The sequence below is a fragment of the Calypte anna genome, chromosome 7 (genome assembly GCF_003957555.1).
Source record: "Calypte anna isolate BGI_N300 chromosome 7, bCalAnn1_v1.p, whole genome shotgun sequence".
NCBI classification, from domain to species: Eukaryota; Metazoa; Chordata; class Aves; order Apodiformes; family Trochilidae; genus Calypte; species Calypte anna.
In genome coordinates this window covers 21,574,601-21,601,301 of record NC_044253.1, presented here as the reverse complement: position 1 = coordinate 21,601,301, position 26,701 = coordinate 21,574,601, and the positions used below count along the sequence as shown (strand labels likewise).

The 26,701-nt window shown below is 38.9% G+C and overlaps 1 protein-coding gene across 1 annotated transcript in view; it reads right to left on the bottom strand.

Annotated features, from left to right (window-relative positions):
• Positions 1 to 2,325: 2,325 nt before the first annotated feature.
• Positions 2,326 to 26,701, bottom strand: part of RAPGEF4 (Rap guanine nucleotide exchange factor 4) — a 146,876-nt gene continuing 122,500 nt past the window's right edge. The window contains exons 22-31 of the mRNA XM_030454028.1: positions 26,381 to 26,527; positions 25,122 to 25,219; positions 21,934 to 22,059; positions 21,311 to 21,489; positions 16,414 to 16,504; positions 14,176 to 14,226; positions 13,444 to 13,531; positions 13,043 to 13,107; positions 4,849 to 4,903; positions 2,326 to 3,408 (exon numbers count right to left, since the gene is read on the bottom strand). Coding sequence (XP_030309888.1) covers positions 3,281 to 3,408; positions 4,849 to 4,903; positions 13,043 to 13,107; positions 13,444 to 13,531; positions 14,176 to 14,226; positions 16,414 to 16,504; positions 21,311 to 21,489; positions 21,934 to 22,059; positions 25,122 to 25,219; positions 26,381 to 26,527 — 1,028 coding nt within the window. The 3' untranslated portion in view covers positions 2,326 to 3,280. The remainder of the gene's footprint in view (positions 3,409 to 4,848; positions 4,904 to 13,042; positions 13,108 to 13,443; positions 13,532 to 14,175; positions 14,227 to 16,413; positions 16,505 to 21,310; positions 21,490 to 21,933; positions 22,060 to 25,121; positions 25,220 to 26,380; positions 26,528 to 26,701) is intronic.

Sequence of the window (26,701 nt, the reverse complement as noted above, 5' to 3'; positions counted from 1 at the left end):
ACTGACAGGCTTGTCCATGCTTTCTACTGCTAATGGTCCCTGGCTCATGCCCTCCCTGAAATAACAGCTGGGCACCCTCATGCAGTACTGGGGGGCACTGGCCAAAGTGAGGCCAACTGCTACAAGTAAAGCAGCACAGACCACAAGAGCTGCAAGGCTGGAAGCCACCTGAGCCTCTTTTGCTTGGCTGCACTGGTACAGCATCAGAGCCTGGGCTGACAGAGCAGCCCTGAGAGTCAGCAGCAAGGAAGGGGCTTCCCTCCACTGAAGCAGGACGAAGCTGTGACTCGCAGCTGCAAGCACAGGGTGAAGACAGTAGGGGCATTTTGACATTTCAATGTTTCCTGAGTTCCTGTTCATTCCTCACACTGTTGCAACAGTCTCTGAGACTTCATACAGCCAGAGTAATAACACATTGACAGCTTCCTTTCTGTTGTAAAGTCAACACAGAGAGGGAGAGAAGTCCAGTGTGGATCCCAGAGCCAGAAGGTAGCACCATAGCAACTATCTGAGCCTCTTGAATGATTTAGATACAGAGATAGAAACACTTGTTATTTATACAGCACCCTTTATTGGAAAATTAAAAAATGCCAGATACGGATTTCACTGAGTAGGTAGAATGCATTCATTTGTTAATATCCAGGTGCCATAAAACCTCTGTTTGTATCACTGGGATACATGTACATAATAGAGACTGGCAACAAGTAAGTAAAACAAGTTAGAGGTTTAAGGAATAAAAGAATAAACCAAAGTGATAAAAACATACTAAACAGATGAAAAATCAGTCTGTGTGCAGAGCCAAGCTGAAACTTGGAAGCTTTATAAACCAGTTAACACAGAAATAAAGAATAGGAACAAATCTGGAACAAATAAAATCATGAAGTCACAAAGATAAAAACGTCCTTTGAATTAATTTTGTCCCTGTAGTTTATTCTACTGCATACTTTACTTTTGGTAAATTCTCTATCTGAAAAAGCCATATGAAGTATATTCATAAAGCAGTAGAAATAGAAATATTTCTCACTTGAAATTATAAGAGACAAATTTGTCTCTATGTTATTAGCTGATTTTCCTCTGAGTCATCATGAACTTCTAGTCAGACAGCAAAGTTAAAATAAATTATTTCGTCATGCTGAAGAATATTTCTTAACTGTGTAATTCTTTCCTTTCAGAATGCAGGTACCGAGCAGATACTGGTTCTATGTGTCAGCATTTCCCTGGTGACTCTCAGCTTTTACAGAATTTTTGTTTTGACTAAAAGGGTGTAGTTATCTTTACAGATAAAAAATTAAAATCTTTATGTGTACAGTGACTCCAGACAGTCCTGGTCAACAACAAGAAAAGTATACACTGTGTCTGAGGTGAAATTGTAGACTATACCAATGAGGTCATCATAGAAGCTTAATTCTGAAATAATAGTTGCATCTCCTAATTTCAGGCTTAATGAGTTTTATGACATCCAGCTTCACAGAGCAGAGCAATAGGAAAGACTTCTGACATGCAAACATCATCATTCCCTTGGCACAGACTTGGCATACATCATCAGTGCTTGCCCTGCAGTTGTACAGCCATCCTGTGCAGTATTCAGGCCAGTACAAATTATCTTGGAAATGGGAAGGGTACGTGCCAGATCACCACTTCTCTCATGGTTTACCTCCCTGAGGTGAAGGAAGCCAAAGGCCTCTCAAGTGCCACATTAGCCAAAGTCTCAACTGGAGTTAGCAAACCTGAGGTAAAATCCTATCCAAGAAATTTGCAGTGCTCACATTAGTGACCAAGCAAGACAAATCAGTCAGACATCTAAAATTAAGACTACATCCCTTCTTCATATAAACCTTTCCAATTGAAATGTTTTTTGTCTGTATATGGGAGGGTACAGACAAACTCTTAGAAATGCTAAACAAATCAGCTAATAAAAGCACAGTATTACATCACTGCAAGGCTGTCATCTCCTGTGGTAGGGATGGTTCTGTCTGGCTTTAAATTGGTCATCCCTATCACAGCAGACATGGGCTGACTGTGGGTTTGAGGCCCAGCAAATGACAAGCGAAGTTTGCTGTATCAGCCAATTAAGAGCATTGGTATTTATGCAGGAATGAAGCGAGCTAAAAGTGCAAATAAGGCCAGTGACTAAACCTTTCCAGCAATTACATTTAATAAGGTACTGTGTGTTATTTACAGAAAACATACATCACACAATTCCTACGCATAAAATGCACACAAAGTATAAAGACAAAAGCTGCAGTTCCATAACATGCTAAACAAAATAAATAAAACTGAATTATTTTGGCACAATAGCTATTACATAAATAAATATTCTAGAAGAGTAATGAATTAATATTTACAGTCTATTGAAAGTGCAAAACAGTTGGCTGAAAATTAAGATATTTGTAAATGCTTAACATCAGAAAATATGTGTTAACCAGCCACAATAAATTATAGCTGAAGTTTATTGTTTTAATATCCAGAAAATTATTCTCTTGAAAACTGTTTGTGCATATTGTGCTCTTTTTGATCCAGTCCTTTGCTACTTTTTTGCTATTGATTTTGACAGCCTTACTACCATAATGGAATTTTGTAAAAACCTGATTGGTAGTTTAAAAAAAGAACTAAAATGTAAACACAGATTAACCTATTTATCATTCAACATATTCTCAGTCCTGTCAGTTTTCTGAAACAGCCACACTACTTGCAATAATAGGTGGTATGATTAAGATTAGAAATTTTTCTTAGTAGCTGTTGTATTTAAAATCAAAATACTGTTAAGTCATCTTTGAATGAAACTATACCTTAGATGCCTCCTGAATTTACATTCTTTCATCAGATGCTTACATGCTTCTCCTACTGAGGTCAACACTAGCTAGGCAAGCTAAACTAATGATCAGATGATCGATTTTGGTCCTGACCTGGAGAATAAATCATAAAATACAGATTTTTAGTTAGAGAGAATAACACTATCTCCCTTAGAATTGTTATAAGCTTTTTGTGCATTTTTCACTAATCCATTTTATCTTCTGCCATTTTTTATCTATTTGAGAAAGTACTTATTACACATTAAGATGAATTAGCAGTTCACAACACGGCCACCTGTTCAGCTACAGTGCATAAATGCTTCCTCAGCCAAAGTTCTCTCCCAGGCTGGTACATTGTGCATTGCCTAAGACCTCAGAATATGTTTTTGCTTATTTTTGTAGTGGCAGTGCAGTAGCAGAGAAAGTGAAGTTCTTAACAAGTGACCTTGACAGGATAAAAGATCATTTCTCATCATTGCTTCAAATGTTTATGCTCGACGCGGCTCTAGCCGGTGAGACATCTGTGATAAAGTTCTCTGGTTGTCAATCACATTTAATTGCCGCACATAGCTCCGAACATCCTGATGGTTCTTATTAGTCAGGGCTGCATCGGGATCTGGTGAAAGAGAAATGATGTAGGATTGATACACTTAAATGAACAAATGCCTGAACAGAATGCATAACTCTTTAAAAGCTGTCACAGGAAACACCAGATCCTGGTGAGTTCAGAAGAAAATATTTAGAAATCTCTCTCTTTGAAACCTTTCCTGCCTATCTGATAGTCTTTCAGGTTACTATCACCATGATTTAACTTTTTCTCTCAGATATCTGTGGCTACATTTACTTAAACTTATGGCCCTTTGTGATGGCCCTTGGTTACAGTTTTATACATCACCTTACCAGTCAACAGCTATAAATTATACAGCTCACTTGTATGGTATAAAGTTGTCCATCTGCTTTTGAACCAGTAGCCTTCGCAAAGATTCAAAACAATAGAATTGATTTATGCCTCCTTTCATGGAATATTCCTGTTTCTAGCTCAGTATTAAATATTTGTAACACTGTATTGTTTAGGAGCTGCCCCTTTCAGGCCTCAAAAATTACTACCTGTTTACACTATTTACAGAACAGCATTGTACTGATGAAATCTGGGCAAGGTAACTGAAACTTCTCTAAAAAGAATACTGAAACCTCCACTATTTATATAAAGCATAGGACCTGGACATGGTACAGCTCTATACTGAAATTTTTTTGTATCATGTATAGTGAAAATCCATTTCTAAATAGCTTATATGAGGATGTCTCACGAGTCCTTCATATATTAAAATTAAAAGATACATAGCCATAAAAACCTTGATGGTGGGAGGAAACAAAAAAACTTGCTTAACTTGATCTTCTAAGAGCTAAGCTTTGATCCAAGTGGAAATAAACTATTTTTATGAAAAAATGTTGTTTTATACTATTAATTCTCTTCTTTGAGAAAGAGGCAAAATGAATAAATAAAATGAATAAAGTGTTGAGGAAATGCTGTGTTAGTGGGGACTGGGACTAGCAGTGCACTGAGACAGGATGCAACCCACAGAGCAAGCCTGTTTGACTGTACAGCTCTGTCATCTTCCCTGGCCTCATGTAAATTCTGGTAATTATACTGACAAACAGGTTTTAAGTTCATCATGCTATGCAGTTATGCCATTTATAAGCGTCGTGTTTCCGGCTTGGTTTCCTACAAAAACAGGGTTTATCCAACCAAGTACCTTGCATCTATCAGTGTTTGGCTGTCTGCTAGCTTCATTTACACCACTTCTGATCCCACTGTCTAAATCTGACAGATGTGTACAGACCTCACAGATACTTAGCTCCTTCACATTCTTGGAAGAGATGAAGAAGGGGCTTATTACAGTTTCCTGAAGGACATTACACCCTGTGAAACATCGAGGGTTCCAAACACGGAAGAATCACAGGAACCCAGGCTTTTAAATTCTGGTATACACAGAATTAGTTGCAATTACTGTAGCTGATAATAATGCTGACTGTGCAGATGTTGTAATACACTTACTGAAAGATTGGCTTCGGCAGAATTTCACCGTCCTGACAGTGTTGGCAATCATACGCTGGAAAGAAAAGATGGGATGCAATCAGAGAACAGAGAATCAGATGTATTTCATCATCATTTAAACGAAGCACCTAACTGTGCCTGAGTGTGAAGATACATGCCAATAAAAGCAGTCATATGAATGAAAATATAATTTTAATGCTATTACCCTCACATGTAGGGTGTGATTTGCATTTACACAGGCCTTAAATGAGCGTGAGTATAATTTACATGTACTCAGAGAACACTTTCCCTTGCCTGGATGATGAAAATCAGTCCCTCCAATGTGCATTTCTTTGATACCACCTTTCCAGATTAAAAAAGCAAAAGGACTATCATGTAGAACACCTTGGAGTATGTATACATTTTAATTTTAAGACTATCAGCTCCTGACAGCTAGACCATTTCTTGAACATGCTCAGCAATTAAAGAGCTTTCTCCTTTCATATGTGTTTTAATTTCAAATGCAGCCCTCCTGGAAAATGACAGTGTAAAACGAGAATGTGAGGGCCCCTGTTTGCTGATTCCCTCTGGAAGTATGCTCAATTCACAGGTGAGAAAGACACCATGAGAGCTGTGGTCCTGTAGGCAACTTTCATCAAACAAGCCTGTTACTGCTAGGCCAAGTGCATCTGACCCTACATGAGAAGTGGACTAACTTCAGGTGAACATTTCTACTGGTCTTTCACAAAAAAAGCAGAAGTTACTTCAGTTCTTGGCTGTGCTTGCTGTTCAGTGAGTGAGCCATAATTTCACCCACTTAGGTAAGAAAATATTAAAACCCACATTTTTGCTGTGATAAATTGGCTGATATTTTATAGTAATCTTAAAGAACAGAGACAAAGATAAGTCATAAAAACATTTCTGAACTTGTTCTGGACTGCTGGCTTGTGTGATTAGCACCACCCAGGTAACACACCCACCAGTGCATGGCCAGAATTAACTGTACCATAACATATCTAGACACTTTGATTCAATCACTCTTGTACGGACAATATTTGTTTCAGTTTCTTTTGCTTAGATTATGAAAAAGCAGAGGGAAATTCTATTCCTACTGAAGGCTGACGTTTGTTCCAGCACTGTAACACGGTTCAACAATTACAACACAGCCTGTTTTAACACAGCACACTCTCACCAGGCTGCTTCACATCTTCTTGAAATTTTGTGTGAGGTTAACAAGCTCGTCATAACCCCCCACACAATGGAATAATACATTTCTGATTAGCAAACAGTAAAACCTTGGGTATATGCTCCTAAAAATTCACACACAACTATAACCTTAGATGAAAATTATGTTATAAATAAATCACCTTTGTGAATTTTGCCATTCTTGAAGTGGGGATCACCAATGTAAAACATTCCTTACAAACATAATAAATTATCTTAAACCTTTTCAGGCACTGTCAAGCATACAAAAATGGGTATGGCTGGTGGTCAGCATTAGAAACACTATTGATACAGGATGTATTACATTTTTGTGAATTCCACAATGTATAATCAAATTAAATTATATATCATGAAACAGATCTAAAATATTTAAAATCTAAAATACAAATTCCCAGGGAATCTAGAGAATTTGTATATGGGTCTGGTTATATTGTGCCTAACGTTGTATGCATTCACATGTGGAAAATAAGTATTTCAAGTAAGATTTCAATAAGATTTCAAGTAAGAATCATTTTTATGCTATACTGGTTTTTGTATATCTTTAAGCCACTACTACTAGGCAGATTTTCTAAAATATTGTGAACATTCTCACATGTGCTTACCATAAAGCAAGTGAATAGAACCCGCTGACTTCATTGGAACATCTTAAATACTCAGAAATAAGCACCCGTTATAATACTGGATTGTGACAAAATCCACTGCATATTACAGTGTTGGTTCTTCAAGTCTAACCAAATCAAATTAAAACAACATGAACATGTAAGCATGTGTGTTGCAGAGCATTAAGGGTTCACATTTGTCTCTGTGACACGTTGCTGCTATTTCAGTTTATTCTGTTTCAAAAAGTACTTCCTCAAAACAACTATTTCAAGGAGAGACTATTAAGCTGAACTGGACCAGTCACCCTGTTTCAAGAGCATCTAACTACAGGGGAGACTTTAGTAAGGACCCTTCATTTTTATGAATAAAGCTAGTGTGCTTTCTAGATGGACTGGAGCTATATTGTAGGCTCAGTGTTTGGTTTAGTATTAAGCTTCTTAGGTGAAAGCAGATTTATGTAAAAAAAGTGTGTTCTATGAAATAATTTTTTTGTTTTTGGGGAAATTTGTTCTGGAAAAAAGTATGGAACTCAGAATCAGCACTGTAATACTGTCTAGTACTGTAAAAAATCATGTGTGTAGTAAAAGCTTTTTTAAAAAATTCACTGTTTCCAAATTTCTTACTATGTGGGCTGCTACAAGCAAGGAAAACTTAAGTGGCAAGGAACTCATCTGACTTTTTGGTCAGAATGAACTGCCTGGCTTCCTTCATTTATCTGACTGGCTTCATTTTAAGGAGGTTCTCTTTGCCTACTGCTCACGATACTTTCATTCAAGCTGTGCATTCAGAAGTATCTTGGCAATGATGAAACACAAAGGAATGAGGAAGTGGGTGTTAAGGCAGAGAAAGAGGGTGTTAAGGCAGAGTAAGTGGAGCAACTGGGGCCAGAAGGCAGAATGGCAACCACATAGGGAGATTCTGAAATATTGTGTGTCCTTGAAGAGCTCCTTTCACATGGCTTTTTTTGAAAGTCATGCTGCTGTTGTATTGTCTAATGTAAACTCAAAAGATCTCCTCTTTGGAGGTGCACATTATGCAGAAAAACAGCGTATGAAGCAAAAGTGAGTTTCGCTTCCTGAATCTTGTAGATAAATTGGATTGTCTTCTTTTGATTCAAGAAAACTGAAAATGTGTACAGAGAAAATGTTCAAATGGAAGTTTAATTGCCAGCACTTTACAATTTTTCTTCGAATAGAGGATTACCTCTAGTTAATGCCTGCAAAAATTAACCTCTGTTTACTCACTGTGCTAAGAAAGACCATTATCAAAAAGCCACACAAACCTAAATTTGTATCTTTCTGAAACAGAACCAACTGCATAATATAACAAGCAACTGTTACTACCAGCATGCTATATATACACAACAATACCCTTTCAAGTTTTACACAGTCTGCAACAGTGGCAGCAGGCCAGCATATTATCTTCTAATCCATTCCAAACCCAGGTTTCTAAAAGTTATAAATATTCATATATGCCATAGAAAACTACTAAGGGCTTTAGTCACACACTTTTTGCATAATCTTTATGTTCCAAAAATGAAAGAATGTTTGCCTTTTTTTTTGCATAAGGATCAGAGTGTGAATTCTCTTTTGTTCATCTCCATAAAACCCGAAAACCAATATGTGCAGAGTTTCTAATCCTCATTTCACACCTGAAGGGTGAAGAGGCTTGACAAAGAGTAACATTGGTGGCCAGCATCATGGCACTGTCTTGTGCTGCCATGGCAGGTCAGCACCTTCAGAGCTCTCTCATGACTTCTGCTCCCTCTATAGCTGCCATTTCTAAGACATGCTGGAGAGTAAGTACTACATGGAGATGGTGCCATGGAAAGTGATCTTTGTTCAGGCTGTCTGATGATTCAAGAAATGGCACTGACATAATTCCCAAATAATTGTGTCTTCCCTCTCTCTCTCAATACAAAATTCTGTACTTGCAGTCAGGGTGCAGGATTGTGCAGCTGATTTAACAGGTGCAAATCAGTAAGTGGTCAGGAGTATGAAATACTGCCTGGCCTGAAGAAGAGTCATGCTCAGCACTTCCCTCTCTTTCCTCTCTCTTTTTTTCCCTGGCAAAACAAAATTATTACAGGAAAGGGCTTTTAAACTTTTGCAAAATACATAGCTATGAGTTCAGTGTCACCTGAATTTTGTGTTGCCATGTACTGCACTGCAGGTTGTAGGTTCCCTTATCTGCTAAATCATACACATCATAGGAACTAATACCACTGACAGATTTGGGGGCTCTCCTTCACCTGAAAAGACACTCATTAATGTACCCAAAAGACAAACAGATCATAAATTAATGGTGCTTGCCATCTACTGACGTCTTTGTATCTTTCACCTACCTGCATCTTTCAAAATGTCCTCAACCTGCCAAACTGTAACTACAGCATTTTAAAAACTTTACAAGCCTATTAATTCCTTGTTCCTTTATGTCAAATATGTCTTAGTTTTTACACAGATGCATAAATAACATCTACTGTCAACTCACTAATGGAGAAAAGATGCAGGTGACTTTTACCACACCAGGTCATGGAATATATGCCAACCTAAAAGGCACATCCGAGTGGAAACAGCTAATACCTTGTCTCCATCAGCTTCTTACACTGAGGTAAGTAAAAGACCTTCAATACTTCTCTAAAACCAAGTCTTCTTTGATAGTGAGGATAAACCCTTTTAGTGAAAAGTTACACTACAAGTAATGTAGTTATTCTGTCTACTTATTGACAAAAGTATAAATAATATGTTCCAGGCTGTATTGGAAGGCCAAAGGCTTGTTTCAGCCATCACTCTCCTTGCTTTATGCAAGAAAGGATGCAGTGAAGAGCACAAATATACTGCAAATACAAAGTATATACCTATTTCCGACACATTCAATATTGTGTTTGCCTACAGCTTGTACAAGCCAAATGGGTCTGGTTACCAACTTGCCTCTTTACACATAGCTGCAGCTCTAGCACACATGGTATTCTCTCCCCTAGCTAAGCTGTGTCTGCCCTTCCACTCCTCACAGTCTCCTTCAAGAGACATCCATAGGGATCAAGAGATAGGAAAGGGAAAGAAGGAACAGGCAGTTTCAAAGCAGCAGCAGGTACAGCTCAGCAATGTTTTGCAGAGTAATGTTCCCTCCTCTAACGCCAATACCACAGTTCTGCCATCTGAATAGGCCCATTTATAGCAGGAAAAAAATTGACTCAGTCCCTTTTCTCTTTAGCTTAACTTGCTAAAAAAACACCCTAGGCTAATGGGGTTTAATACTATCTGTCTGTTTTTCCCTTCTTCTAGATAATTTTGTTAAACTTGAAAAAAAATCCCAGAGTTTTCAAACATAAGAAAGCTCTTACCAGTTTTCTGTGAAAATAGATGGCTGTGGACAAGAGAGAGATTGTGTAAACACCCTGTTCTCCTGTCTCCTTCAGGGAACAGGCTGTAGTGCGAGTTCCGATGTTATGACAGAAGCCTATTGACACAGAATTCCCCAGCCATGAAGAAACCACACATGCCCCAGCCACGAGGAAAGCTCTGAGCTGAGCTCAAGCAGCCATGAAGCACAAACGATTAGGAAACCAGGCCTTGCTGTTTCTGGCAGTCAGGGAGCTCCTGGCTCAGACACTGTCTGACAGCTCCTGCATGTTTTAAGATGCATAATTTAATATAAATAACAGAAACAAAAGAAAACGTTAAAGATTTAAAGGAAGCTGTTTCAGCTGAAGCGATGCCTCTAGATCAAACTTCTACTTTTGGCTGCCAGTTACAGGAATAAAGTTGTCAGCAGCACATCAGCTGTCGGGATCAGAGCTCTGTGGTGAGAATGCAGACATGATGCCAGAGGCTGTTCTCAGTTTCATCACTGTGCTTAGAGTAGAGATGGAGGGACCCACCTCCTCTGGTGGCAAATGGCCCTACCAGTGGCAACTACCCAGATATCTTTATTCATAAGCTTCAGCAAGCATCTAACTTAGGATGGATCAAGGGAAATAATTTTTCAAAGAATAAAGATGTTTTAGATCAAGTAAGAGTAGTTAGCTCACAGCAATAATCAGAGGTATCTCCATCTGCTTGTGACAGAACATGATGCAGAACAAACAGGCAGAAAAACCAAATAGCAGGACATGATTCCTGTGAGGAAATCTGATTTCTGATTTTTCTCCTGAAAATGGCAGAATAACATCACAGCTTTACCTTGAGTTTATACTTACGTAAAAGAGAGCTGAATTTATCTGAGTATTATCTGTCTGAGTGGTCTTGTCTTCACTAGTTAATATCTGGCAATTATGTGTGGATATTAAGCTTAGCACAAGTAGGCGGTAGCAACTGAGGTTTAACAGTAGGGTTTTCTTTTTGCTTGACCTGATGACACATGCAAAAGGCTAAAACTGCCAGGTCCACATTAGAATTTGAATGAATTATGTGGGTGGAATCTGAATACGTGCTGCTTTGAAGAATGATAGGTAAGAAGTAAGTAAGCAGCAGTAAAAACACTGTATAGGCATGCAGAATAGCCAGTGAAGAACAATAAAATCACAAGACATATACTTGTAGTAAGGCCTGGAGAAAGAACAGAGTGAGCTTTTAGGTGGAGCACTAACTGAAGAAAGGTATAAAATACTGAGAAGGGAGAACATTTCCCTTTCTGTTATGTGGAGCAACATGAGACATTACATTGACTCTTTGAAAAATATATAGCAGCAAAAATACATCATTGGTTTTCACCTGCCCCCTACTCCCCCACCCCCACCCCTAGGAAATGCTCAAAGATCAGATTACTGATCTTTGTTCTTTGAAAAGAACATTCTTGCAATATAAAATTTTATTCAAAACTTTTGGGTGCTACTAATAAATCTATGTTCTGGAGATATTTCTGAAGATAAGGCAATGTGCAGACTAGGGTGAAAAGGGTAGACCTGCAGCAAGCTAGGTACAGATCAGTTTAACCTGCTACAAGATTCACTCTTGGCCTTGGGAGTGCCAAACTGTGGAAGAGAGTGGTGCAGAACCATTTCTAAATGACAAGCCCAGCTTGAATTTTTATCTATGGGCAAGTTCTCACAGGAGAGGTCCTGCCTTCTGGAATGGCTCTTACACATAACCAGGTATAATGAAGAGCCTCAGGCATACACCTCTGAGGGTTGCAGATGTACCTGCCCTTCTGGCTCAGGATGTGTGTTTGCCACATGAGGTGGTGAACCTGGAGCCAGCCACAGTCATGGTTATAGCAGCTGCCATCTCTCCTGGTTTGGAGGTGCTCTAGCCAAGTCTGAAATCCCTTCGTGTTCCCCAAAATATTTTATATCTACACTAAAACACATATATTTATTTATCTAATTAGAACAAGCAATACAAGAAAAAGTCCATTTCTGCAGGTAGAAAGATCAAGACCTTTGTCAGGAGAAGGCAACACAGCCTTTGTATGCAATTACAGACTATCATTATTGCAAAGTGAGGTCAGGCACTTATTCAGGCATTAGCACTACCATTTACCCACAAAATGTCTCAGCTTAGTAGAGAGGCAATTTCATCCTATGGCAGAGATTGAAATCTAAGAGAAGAATTCATTCAGGGTGATGATCACTTTTCTTTGAAGTTTAGGCCTAAAGAGCTGAAAGTCCTCCTCTCTTCCTTCCATAGTATCTGTTCTCAGTTAGTAAGACAAGCTTCCCAACATTGCAGTGGAAATAACCATGGAATGGTTCTGGTGACTTTTCCAATTCTCAGGTGTAGGTGTCATGAGTGACATTAAGAACACAGCCTTAGCAACCAAGAAAACAGCTTTCCAACTTCAGTTGCAGTTGAGATTTCTGCCATGTTAATTTGCCTGACTGCAGCTTTTGACAATGCTGTTCGAATTATGAGAACTTGGGTGCAGAATTTAAAACAAATTAAAGCATAATCTAATCTATCACTGATCCCCCTTTCTAGTATGAAAGCAATCAAGTTACAGAAATCTTGCACTTGTTAAAGGGAAGTAAAAACCAAGATGATGCACACATTCTGTGTTAAATCTTCTTTCATTCTCTGAGGAGCAATGCACTACTATCCCAGCCTGAGGCAGTTCAATCCTGTTTGAAGGATCTGCGGATAAAATCACAGCTTGGTCCCAAACTGGCTGTTAAAAATTGTCTCTTAACAGCTCTGCTTCCTGTCACTGCTGCTGTCTCTCCTAGGAAACATTTTGGCTGTGCATGGATCAGTGAGCAGTTGCTTCTCCACCTCTGTGAGGTTTTTCAGAAACTCAGAGGTCCCAGACACTGTGCACAATGCAGACAATTTTGCCATCTCTGGGTCCTGCCTTCACTTTTTCTAGCCCTGAAAGTCATTGTTGAGCAGTTTACTCTTGAAGAGATGAACAGGGAGATCTTTTAAAATTTTCATTTCAAACATGTCATACATACCATTTTTTCAAAGTTTACTAGGTTATCAGTGAATGTCTTGTTTCCTTCATGAGTAAACGTCATGTCTGTACAGAAACAAAAGCCACATAAAAGCCCATTAGTGAATCACAGCCATACTGAACAGCAGGACATTTTATCTATCTCTTACAAAAATCAAACCAGCTATAAAAGTAAAACATTTAGGTTTTAATTTGCAGCATTTTTGAAACTAGTAAAATTGAGGTATGGCATTCAGATGTACTAAAGCAGTTTTTCTTGTCTCTGTGTCGTGCTTTTTATAACAGAAAAAGATCATACCTCACCCTGGGATCGATTTTTGCTTTTTCTTGCTGCTACTCTTATTCTTCAAATATTTGACAAACAGCTTTCAAGTTAATAATTCTGGAAACATCCAAGCTTACCTTTTATAAGTAGTGGCATGAAAGGAATTACTGGAGGGTCCAATTTAGCTACAGTTAGTCTGTAGGCCCTATGGTTTCTTGATGGATCCTTAAGAAAAAAAGAGAAATCAAATAATTACTAATAAGTATTATTATATGGATTGAGACACTGTATGCATTCAGTTAGATGGCATGGCATTTTATTAAACCCATTCTTTTCTCCTGTGGCTTTAAGAGTGCATCTGCAAACTAAGACATCTTTCATCACTCTCCCATATACCTTACATGATGAGAATGCAGCTGCTAAACACAAAAAGTTTTCATGCACAACAGCAAGGTAAGATGCAAGTACAAAAACCCCTTTCATAGATAGAAAAAACTCATCTTTCCTCCCTCCTTGCATTTGCAGATTCATCTCTGCGTATGTTGTAACACTGAAATGTATTGCCTGGAAAATCCAGGTTAGAAAATATAATTTCCCATATGTACTATCAGAAAACATGCAATAAAGCTTTTCTGAGTTCCCAGATTAACTTTGAGTGGTACATAAGCACCACACTCACAGAGCAGGTTCCTAAGAGTATAATTTATTAGTCATACATACTTGTTTTAGCAGCTCTAAAATGGGACCATAAACTTCTTAAAGTCAAACAAGGACATATAAAATGTTCTGAATCAAAGGATTCAAATCAGTTACTCAGAAACTGAATTAGCTCAGATTGTGCATAGAATAAGGGATCTATTGCTATTCACCATTAGGCTTTCAAACTCTGCATAGATCTTCTTGAACTTGCTTGGAAGTTTCTGTTAATAAAAACAAAAATAGCAAAGCTTAATTAAATCCAATTTGTGTGGTAATTTTACTGTAAATGCTAGTTCTTTCTACAATGCTCTAAGTCAGGAAAGTGCTCTTTTTGCCAGATATTTCTAACAATGTGCTAATCTAAAATATAACATGTTTCCTAGCAACGAGAGTATAAATAGAGACAAGACCAGCCATGAAACCTGGTTCCTGAATTAAACCCCAACTTGAATTTACTCCTTTGGGATGTTTAGATCAGATTTTTGTTCAGCTCACATCACAATCACTGAATTCAGAATGTAAGTGAAAATTCAAGTCAAGGGTTTCAGGATATTCCTGAGTACAGCTTACATGAAAATATAATTTACACACAGCTTGCATAGGGGTAGCTCAGCTTAATTAGTCATACCTACAATGAACCACCCTTGGAACATTGAAATCCAAGCCTGGGCATTTCCAGGAGGCTTTGTGTTTGTTCATGCTGATATATCACAAACTATTGCCTGAATTCTTGACATGCCCAGCAGCCAAGTGCCTCTATTGCTTGCTGGGGTATAAATTAATGAATGGTTTTTGAGTCCACAATACCTACACAAATAAATCACAGTCAGCTGATCATGCAGTGAGCGGGATGAGGTGGTCTTTACTAAATATTTTTCCCCCTTATTTTATGTTATAAATATTTTTAAAATCTACTAAGAAGGCTATAAGAAAAATTATGAATTAGTTTCAGAAATCACAGTACTGTTTTATGAACACTCAGAATATGCCAGCTTTCTAGGTTTAAGAAGGAAATTCTCTGTATTTGCTGAGTACACCAGACTACTACTGGAAACGAGTAACATTAAAAATTAATAGAGACTTCATAGTGCAGAAATTATTTTTTGCAATACTTTCTACATTTGGAGTGTGTACCCTAGCAAGATATTTACACTGTGCCACAGCAAGGGCCTAATTTTTAATGATGTGTGTCAACAACTGTGTGCCTAGTTTGCATATGCATACAGATTAGGCATTTGTGAAATAAGTGGTATAATTGGACATTTGCACCTGCAAATACCTAATTTGTGCATGCAACCAATCTAAATGCACGATAATATAGCAAAAATCAGGTTTGTTTTAAAGTATATTCTGCTAAAAATCAAGCTGCAGAGGTTCTCTTGATAAACTGATTGCCCTACAGAATCAGAGTGTGATAGCATTTCCCTGAACTCAAGTTCATACCAACACCTACAAATGATCTGTGCTCCTCATCTCAGACCCTGTGCCTATTGTTGGATTTAGTATATACATATACTCATGTACAGTCTCAGCTCTCCTGAGCCACAGTAGCCATAAATTAAGGGTCATTATTTTGAGAATCTGATATGCAAATCTTTGCCTTCAGCACTGACTGCATACGCCACTTGCAATATGTACCTTCAAAAACTGGGCTGGTGTCTTCTCAATTGTGTTAGTCTGATCTCCTCTTTCAGAGTACTTTTTTAGAGGTGTTCAGATTCTGGTCTCAGTTACATTGACTACCTCAGTCATGCAACTATTTTGGATTTCTAATGAACAAATTACATGCACATTAAAATCTGCACTGCTTTTGACAAACATTTTGTTCTTAGTGGCTACGTGTGCTTCCTACTTCACCCTGCTGGACGCTGCACCCTTTTTATACACTCACATACGAAAGTGCAAACCCACAGAAAAAGGAAACTCTGAGAATGAACACCAAACTAATAGTAAGAAGGGGAATGCATGTCAGAGAGAAAACCAGAGCTAGTTAGGACAAACCCACATTTTAATAGGGCAACAGAGTCCATCTGGAGATCAGAAAACAATATGCATAAACAGAGGATAGATTTTAGAGAGGTATCTATGGAATGATCTCACTAACTGGACAATAAAGTCAAACACAGGATGGGCTGACATAAGAGGTTTACTGGCTGACTTGCTCATCCTGTTGGGCAGTTTAGCCCACCAATAGAAGCTGCTATTGTCACCCTTGTTAACTGCTTATGAGTTGAACACATCTATGGATATACTGCCATGCTAATGAAAATTGTCAGCCTTAGCTTATCCTCAGGAATTGAAGTAGTAGATCTAATTTTGTAACAATGAAGGCCCAAGTCATGTTTTTGCTAACTGAAAGCACAAATCCCAGCCAAACTTCTTGGAATTGGATTTTAGCTACAACTTACCTCCCATGTTAACGAGAGACGGCTCACAGCAACATTACTCAGTCCCATAATAATAGCGAAAAAGGAATTCAGATTTTTGTATTCTTTACAGCTGAAACACAAAAGGCCAGGTTTTAAGTTGTATGTATCTCTCAGAGCAGAAGTACACAACCTTAAGAGAGCTGAACCCAAGCACCTAGCATAGATGTGACTGAAGGTGGGCAGCCCTGGCCAGCACACCTGCACCACAGCACTTCACCAATGTGTAATTCACCACACTCTGGAGGCTCCTTTCCCCTCCCTCCTAAAATGACCTCTTGCTTCCAGTTCACTGGGTACTAGCTTCTGCAAGGACATTAAAAGAGTCTTTGAAATCCTTCCCCGCCCAGAAACACAATCCTGAAACTCAGCTCAATTCAGTCCCAGGGAATGACAGAAACTGTGGAAGCAACTGGTTTAGAACCTCATTTGCTGCTGAACTTGCTGACAGCTTCTGAACAGCTACTGAATGCTGGAAGCTGTCCCTAGACGATCTTGATTGCAGTTTACAGTGGAGCTGAGTCTTTTTAAAAGAAGACCAGCTGCCTAAAGATGCCTGTGACAGTGACCTCTCTTGCTGTATATGATTTCTAAATAGTACTTGTAGATTCTGGAACTTTTAAGGATATTTCAAGCAATGAACTGCCATTTGTTACTAGCATCATTTAAGATGTCCTGGGCACTAGGAGCTCTAGGTCACCCTTCATCCCTAATGCAGAAGAGAATGTTTGTTACTAATCAGGAAAACTTTAACATGTAAATGAGTATTATGGAAGATCCAATCAATACACTGTATGCAGGAGTAAACACGACCTACCAAGTAAACCAGGAACGGCCCACACTACTGCTCAGCTGGGACTGCATCAAGGAGCTCATCAACTTAGAGGAACTAAGTTTCCACAACTGGTTTGCCAACATACAATTTCAGAACCTCAGTCTCTGCTTATTTTGCTTTTTATCAAGAAAAATTTAACAAAATTCAAGCTACAATTCTGATTTTTTTAATTCATTGCTGAAAATCTTATCTCTTCTGAGGTATTCTAAGCTCCAGACGAAATTAGCACAATCATCATGTCCTACTGTCCAACTCTGTAACTGCCACATCACCCTATTGTTATTCTGATCTTTCTGTCCCTCCGTTTCACCAGACTTGGTGTACTGAGTGGGTGAATCCTTTAGATTTGGGCCTCACTTGTGTCTGTGATCTGTGAATGCTGAGCCTGATGACTGGTCTGTTGGAGACTGCTGCCCCCTCAGATCTTCTGGCAGAGCTGCTCATACCAATTCCCCCACATCAGACTAGGGACAGTGAGCAAGGCTAGCAAAAATAAGCTGAAATGCTTGAGTTACCCCAACTTATTCTGACAAGAGCAGGTCAGGGAGCGCCAAATTAGTAGATCTGAGGGGAGATACGGGTGTAAAACAGTCAGGATAGGCTGTCAATTAACTTTTTCTGCAGGCACAACTAAATCCAGAAAGGGAAATCTGTCCATAGCCTGTGACATTAAGAATAAACTGTGGCATGGTAAAAAAAAATTAGTACCACAGAGCAGTAGCACTCAACCATAGCGGGAAGCTGGAAATGTATCTGCAATATGTAATTTGAATCTATCTTTCATTTTAAAAATGAAAAATTTTGCTAGATACCTTGTTAAGAACTGTAATTTTACAAAGCATCTGTTAAAATTTATCTACATGTATGACATTCTGCATCAAATACTCTGTAAATTCTACAGGCTCTATACTATATAGCTCAAATCCAGATGCAGGAGCACTATAAGGAAGCAGAAAGAGTGCTGCATGGCTCCACGCAGATTTGGAAAAATCTTCCTGTTGCCATATATTGTGAACACACACATGCACACACTCTTGTGTCCAACACACACACGTGCTTAATATCTCTTGGTATTTCCATAAACATATTCATCTTGGCATTCTCCCTGTAAACACATACCCTTCAAAAACTGCTTATAGCCTCCTTGGGCTTATAACATCCATCTGTGTATAGAAAGAAGGGTTTTCAAAAACTGAATGAAAGTGTCCGAGTATAGTGAAACACAAGAAGGCTTCTAAAGCGCCTATAACTATGTCTGCAAAGAGGACATTTATACAAATTTGGTTTGTGGATATCTGTAAGACCTTGTGCAAGTACATCCTAGAAGGCTTTTCCAATATAATTAACATGTGAAGAACTCACTGTAGGAAATATAGTTCACTTCTCCTTGCTTGAAAGTTTAATCCTGCAATGGTTGAAGAATAGAGATGAACCTGGTAACCCCTACATCTTTTCCCAGCAGGTGTAAAGGTAACAACAGCTCCTAGAACTGAAAGCACATACACAGTGCATTTGGAGCCAGCACTTGGCACTGGGCTTGCCCACATACAAGAAGCACAGATCACGGGCTGCATGTGGTGACAGACACAAAATGATGTGCCTTCTGCCATGGTGTCTGAGCCCCCTGTCACAAAACTGAAACAGGGTTCTCATTAACAGTCACCTTTGAAAATTGGTACGTGCAAGGCACCAGTCATTCCTAAGATTAATAGTGCAGCATTGAGCTGTTCTCCCTGAACACTTTTCTAATGAGTCTAGTACTTCTAGGTAAGGTAAAGTTCTCATTAGGTCTCAAGGATCTTCACAAGCAAAACTTCCACAAAGATGTTGCTTCAAGGCCCAGGCCTGTATCTTTTGATCCAATTCCTTGGCTCCTTCTCCCCTCCAACTTCGGTGCACTTTGTGTTTGTTTTACCTCCTGCTGTGGTACCTGTTTCCATGGCAGCACTGCACTTCCCCGCGCCTTTCCAGCGGCTGCAATTAAACCTGCCCGCTCGTTTGTACAGAGGAAAGTCTTGTGCTTCGGATTTCTCTGCTTTTAGGAGACAAAGAGGACTCAGCAGAGCAGACCGCTTTTAGCTATTTATTTTTAGCATTGCAGCGATACCAGAAACATGGAAGTAAACAGGAGGTTGTCAAGTTGTTGTAAATAGCATAGGATTAAACCCATGACACTGAGGAACCCGCGGGCTAGGGCGGGTTATTAAGGATATATTTAACTGTAATTTTCAGGATACTTGATTTCAAGTGTTTATGGAAATTACTATTGTGTCTTAATTTACCACATTTCAACGTTTTTCTATTTCGTGCCTGAGTTTAGGGAAGATCCGTCGGCTCTGTGTGTGGGTGCCACTGCCCTCTCCTGGACACTGCCTGACAGACCGGCGCCTTGCGGCCCCCATGAGGTCACGCAGTAAGCGATGGATGTATTTTTAGAAACGAGAGGTAAATTCCGTCCTCTCTTCCGAATATAAACCTGGCCCTGCATGTCCACTACTAGATTTTGAAAATTTTCATCTTCGACCAACGGCAATCCAACCCGGGAGCCCACAGCAGGGCGCAGAGGGAGGTGGGGGTGTCAGGGCAGGGCCGTGGGCTGCTGCGGTGTTCGTGTGAACCCCGGTGTCAGCCGTGCCCGGTGATGAACCGGGAGGACGGCAGCATCACAGCTCTAACAGCATTCGCTTCCTTCACACAACCACATTTAATGATGCAAAAAGAGGTTACAATTCATGGTTTAACCACAAGTATTAACTTCTTTGGTAAGACTGCCTAAAGGCCCCCAAGTCACAACGCCCAAAGTCACCTCACCCAAACGGGCAGCTCCTCACTGCGCCCCTCAGAAAACTGTTCAGGCAGCAGTGAATGCAACCAACATGCCAGGAACTGGGAGGCAAGGAAGAAGGTAATAGTAATCAAGATAAAGCTATGCAGGGGCATGCCCCTGCTCCCTCTGAAGTCTGTCACACCCTTGTCCTTCACTTGAGTGATAAGGAGTCAAGGCTGAGGTATTTAGCATGCAGGTTCCAAAGAGCTTAAGTTTTAAAATTAATAAAGCAATAGCAGACAGCAAAAGGAGCATCTGAGGCAACTGAGGTTGTTTATTCTGGAGAACAGGAGGCTACGAGAGACCTTACTGCTCTCTACAACTAACTGAAAGGAGGCTGTAGAGAGGTGGGGGAAGCTGTCTTCTCCCAAATAAGAAGTTACAGGACAAGAGGAAATGGCGTCAAGATTAAATATTAGAGGTAATTTCTTCACTGCAAGTGTTATGAAACACTGAAAAAGGCTGCCCAGGATGGCAGTTGAATCACCATCCCTGAGGCGTTTAAAAAATGTGTAGATGTGGTGCTGGGGGACACGGTTTAGCAGTGGACTCAGTATTGAGTTACGTTAAAAGTGGGACTCAGTGATCTTTAAGGTCTTTTCCAAATAAAACAGTTCTATGATTCTAATTGCCTGCTATCCAACTTCAGACACAGCTGTTAGTAACAGAAAAGGACATTCACGTTCTTGCATCTTCAACCAAGTACTAGAAAAATTTCTCAAGCAGACTGAAGTTAACATGAGCCTCCTCATTTCCATACTACACCTATTATATACTCTCCTCAATTGGTTTTCTCACTCAGAGCAATTCTGAGGACAGTCTTTCTAAACAGCATCAGAAACACTTTTGTTCAGGAAAAATAAGGCTCAGTTTTGTTAATAATGACTAATTTGCATACTAATTTTTGCTAATGCATCTAAGGGTAAATGAAGGATTCTCCTAATGAACTGAAATATATTAACTCTCAAACTTGATGTGAATATGTGGCCCTAAGAGATCATAGATCAAGGAGCAATGGAGAGTAGGAAAAGCTACAATTTATATCAATAAGGTTCTATAGAGCCCTATAAGGAATTGGACAGCATTACCAAATAGACAACGTTTTAACCTCAACTGTGAAAGGTTGTCTGAAAATAAAAATAATAAAAAACCAAAACCAAACAACAAATTGAATATACTGAATCTCATTTTCAGCTCCCAGAAGATTGTATACTTACTGGGCTGCAATCTTAATGTACTTTTTTAACAGCTGAACACGCTTGCTGAGTTGAGAGCAAAGACAAATCTCAGTGACCACCCAGAATTGAATTTCATTAAATCTTCTTAAAAACAAGTCCAGATTTGCTGTGGTCTTTTTAAAATTGTGCCTTCCAAAAGTGTGATAGATCAGCTCCAGCTAGGAAAAAGAAAACAGTTTGGGATTTTTTTTTAAAGTAATCTCATCCTTTGGGCAGAGGAAATAGGTAAGAATGACAAGGTAAGTATCTAGCCTGAAACTTGCTCTGTAGTTTACATTTATTACTGCACAGATGATAAGGATTCAAGTTGCAAATCCAGTAGACAACAGGTGAAGCATACTGAAATTGTAACTACAGACTATGTATAAATAGCTTAATTCCTTAAAACATACAGAAGTAATTCAATAAAAGGCACATATTCAGAAAGATTTTTTTTGCATTTTGCCTATAAAATTAAGAATTCAAAACTTGTAGGTGTTTTTGTTGTAGTAGTTTTGAAAATCAAGCTTAGGGAAAGTTTTGTAAATAACGCACAAACCTACCCACTTTAACTAAACATTTTCTATCAGATTCTAATCCACTGAGTAGACAGACCCTCATACCTCATGCACACAGTTGAAGAGTTCCCAGTCGTAAATTGTCATCTGATGTGCCAAGTCTTTGGAGCTCATCAGTTCGAATGTTCCTACTGTACCAGTAGATGGTCCTTCTTGTTCTGGTAATGGTGCCTACAAATGAGAAAAGGGTATTATTTTTATAATTTAGAAATTTAGAAATTTGCATGATTGGTGCTTTTCTTCCATAATGTCTCAACTTCTCTTTTCTTTTTTTTTTTTTTTTCTTCAGTGTGACCATTTTCCTAAGCATGCTTTTAATAGTAAAACTGAAATTTGCTTTTAACCACAGGCTGGCATTAGGAAATGAGAAGCCTTGTGCAAAATCAGTATCCACTTATGCCCAGGACAGTCGTGAAAATTCTGAAAGCTCTTCAGAAGCACTGTAAGGAAATAAAACAGACTGTTCTAAGGGTGGTATTTTTAGCATTGCTCTAAAATTTGAGGCCAGAAATAAATACTTCAATAAATGCTGTGTTAATTTAAGCATGTCTGTTTGTTTAGGAGCATAGGTCTTTCCACAAAGCATTTGTTACCAGTTTCCTTTTTCAGAGACACAAATACTAGGCCATAAAGCACAAGCCAAATACTTTTGCAAATTAATTATTATTACAAATTACTTATTATTACAAATTTTTACATCCTGCCAGACTTCAGAAATCTGCAGTGATTGCAAGATCTTCTGATTGTTTATAAAATAAGCCTCATACTTTCTCTTTGACAATACAGGGATGCACCATCTGTGACTGCAAAAATTCTGGGTATGCTAATGAAAAATATATGCACACAGTGTTATGAAAAAGAATCCTTCAAATCATTCAGGTGTAAAGCATTTTTGAAAGACACTTCCATACCACCCAATAAATGAGATGTGATCTACAGTTTTGCACACAAGTAAATCTTATATTACAGACTGATTTAAAACCATAACTTCAGATCAAGTCAGATCTTGAGTAGTCTGTTGTATTGAGTAGTCACACCTTAGAACTAGGGTCAAAGTGTTCGAGTCAACGCTGCCAAAATACTAACAACTAATCCTCTCGCCAATTCGAATGGCAAACACATCAGCAAAGCTTCCTGTGAACCCAGGTTTTAATTTCCAGTAGAGGGCAGTAGAGTTCACGTACAAGTGTCTCAGTTTCTCACAGGGTCTTTGTTAGAGAACTGCAGAGCAGGAAATTGCCAACAGGCTCCTTTCTGAGTAAAAACCCAATACCATCTGCAAAATTAACACACCATATTTACGTGCCACAATATAAAGATGAGCTTACTAAATTAATCCCATTTTTTATAAGACTATTATATTATCAATAGAAAGAAGACTGGCATTAATACATCAAATCACTTTCTCAATAACACAGCATGTAGGAGCTTTATTTCTCTGAGTTCTTGCTTTGTACTGTAGGGAAAACAAACTTGTCTTTAAAATATCATAATACAATCTAATTAAAAGTTATTAAAATAAACCACAGGCATTATTACCTTAAAAGCTCCATCTACATTTTTTTAAAGCTAGTGTATATAAGCAAAGTATCTAAAAAAGATCAGGACATCCATCAGTCTTGCAAGACCCTACAGATTGCTCTGAATTAGGATTTGTACAAACACAAAATTTCTTTTGTTTAAGAGAGAGAATGCATTAGAAGTACAGCAGTTTTGTGTAGAAAATCCTGAAGTATGCAAATCTGTGGAAAGAGAAATGCCCACAGACTGCAGGAGAGGATTTTTCCCCTATTTGGAGACAAACACAACATAGCTGTTACCATAACAAATGCCTATTTTCCAAGGCTAGGAAAGAAGCACTTAAATGCAAACTCATTGCATATTTGAAAATACATCTAAGCCAGAACAATTTTCACATGGGAACTGTGAAGTGTTATGTGAATAAATACACATGTAGAGGCAACAGCCAGAAATTGGAATGTGACAGGATTAAACTGGGAGGCAGGTATGGTTGTAGCATTTTTCCATTTCTTTATACATTTTTTTTTAAATGCAGCTGGTAAGATGATGTATTCTGTTATGCAATGTTGAGAACCTTTTTCAAGGTGTTGAGCATTTCTCCCTAATTCCTACTGCTGTCAGTCTTGTTGATGAAAACTAGCACATTACAGCCCTTTATCTTATAGCTCCCTGTAGCATTTTGAGTACTTGATCCATGGTAAATAGCACGGGGGGAAAGGCACAGAAAGTCATGACAATTCACTGCCAAAGCTATGTCAACACACACAATGCAGAGTAATAAAAGTACCCAGCACAAATCTCCTGACACAACACCCTTGCTTTATGCCCCATGAGGGTATCTACTTGGCAGGATTAATTAACCTTAAGGGAACATCAGAATTTAATAAACTGAACAAGAGATATCTCTGCATGGAACTACAGTATGCTGGATGTGCATTCCCTAGTTACTAAATTGAAAGCAGCAGCAAAGCATAGATTTTACCATATCTATAAAAGAAATCAGGCATACATACTAAGTGGCTTGTTAAAAGCATACAGGAGGCTGAAACAAGGCTAGGAGTAATAGAGTTCATGCTGACATGACTTGGCAATGACATTTATTTTTAATGAAATAAAGGGAACAAAAAGTACAGTCAAATCAAACTCTATAAAAGCAGACCCCATGGAGATTGTTAGAATTACTGTATAAACTGTGAATACTTACGAACAATTCTGCCTAAGGAAAAACAGACTTTCTAACACAGGAGTATTTTCTGTGATTCCACTCATCTGAGATTTTTAAACAGTATTTTGTAGAGCTGAGAAATAAAATATTTTAAGGAATTTACTGTTGGAATCAAGTTTCCAGAATGCTTTAATTTGTAACATCTATCTTCAAGAATATATCCCTGTGGTCTTGAGGGGGCAATTCTGCAATCAGAAATTACTGCACGTCTTAGTGGTAACATTCAGCTTTTCATCAACCTGCAGTGTGACACAGAGCATACTGGGATCAAGTGCTGTCAGGTGGATCAGGTGGTTTTCTGCTCTAGTTCAGGAAACTATAACATTATCTTGTTTCAGTTTCAAGGCTCATCCCATAGCAATGTGACAAGACCTTTGTTTTGACCGTTTCCACAATTTTTTACCTAAAGCACTGACAACGCCAAAAAAGGCCAAGTGTTCAAATTAAATGAAGATAGGAACTTCCTGAAAACTGCAGATGTACCTACCAATGAATCAAACTGATCACGTGGGCAAGCAAACAGTCGTCCATTAACACTGAGAGTTGTAAACACTGAAACATCATGAGGTTTGAGCACGACCTTTTCTGCAAACATGAAACAAAAGAGCGATTATTGTTTCTATGTAGAATTTACACAGGACTGATCCAACAGCTGCATGGATCACCCGCTGGGAACAAATTTTGCATGGTAAACCAATGTCCAGGATACAAAATAGATGACAACAAGGTCATCTCTATCAAAGAAATGTGACAACAAGCACAGCACAAATCAGTCTCCTACAAAACGGGCACAGAGAACTAGAATCCCAGCAAAAATTCAGCCATAACTGGGGACTCCATTCATCCATCTTTGAGCTGTAAGCATGTGGAGAGCTTTTCCTCATAGAAATTGCCTTGGAAGACAGTAATTGCATAAGGAGGTGATGAAATCTAACTGTATTCAAATCTTATTACAGCAGTTCTAAAAAAGCATCACATCACAGGTAAAGAAAAGATAATGAAGTAACTTACAGAACAGTCCCTGTCGGCACATGCTGGCTGTCAGCAAATCTGACAATAAAAAACTGCTGCAACTGCAAAAAGTAGAGCCGCCTGGCGTCAGCTCTCAGGAAGTGAGCAGCTTTTGGCAGGCATCACTGTTTGCAAAAATGCCTCCCAGCACAGCTCTCATTAGCTCTGTGTGCGTCCACACAGCCATATTAAACCAGAGCACTTCAGCAATACCAATTCTCTGGAAGAATTCACCTTGCAATAACTCTTCCATCTCTACAGCCTATGGTGGGGGCCTGACCCCTCACCCTCTGCATACACCAGGTTAGTGGGGTTGGCACTAAGTTGCTAAGTAGTGGTTTGCACAGAGAGAGTGGCCAGAATGGTAGTGACCACTACTGGATTGTCTGCATTACCGTGTTTTCTGCCACTGATGATTCTTATGTCTAGCCTGACATTATCCATGCTTGCCTCCTATTTCTGTTGTTAAAAAATTCTTAAAAGTCTTACAGTAAAGGAAACTTGCAGTAGCTTTACTCTATAACATGCACATATATAAGATTGTCCACTTCTCTTTTTTCCCATGCAAGCTCCACTCTGTGCCAGCCATAGAGAAAGTACTTGCCTCTAAAACAGAACCTGTGAGCCAGCCAGACATGCCCATGGATATAAAAGCCATGACTGAACTAGCCCTTCAATCCCTCCTGAAATTCTGATTCACTATGAGAAGTGTTTAAGATGGTTCAAATACTGTACCTCCTCCTGAGCTCATCTTTACTATGATGAGGCCTTCACCAGAACCCAGCTTATCTGCTACTGCGCTGATCACTTCCTTCACAGAGGAAGACACTGGCACCCGGATAGTGGTATAGGTTTGGTCTATGCAGTACACCTTAAACAGAACTAAAGAAAAAAGGATTGTGCTGTGTATGACACATGTAAAAAACAAAGACTTCACTGTACAAATTACTTTCACTTCAGCAACCACTCCTCACAAATGAAATAAATCACTAGTTTTGATAGCTCCCTATTTCTCAGATGTTCTACAATTTCCAGCATAGAAATCTCTGATTTCTC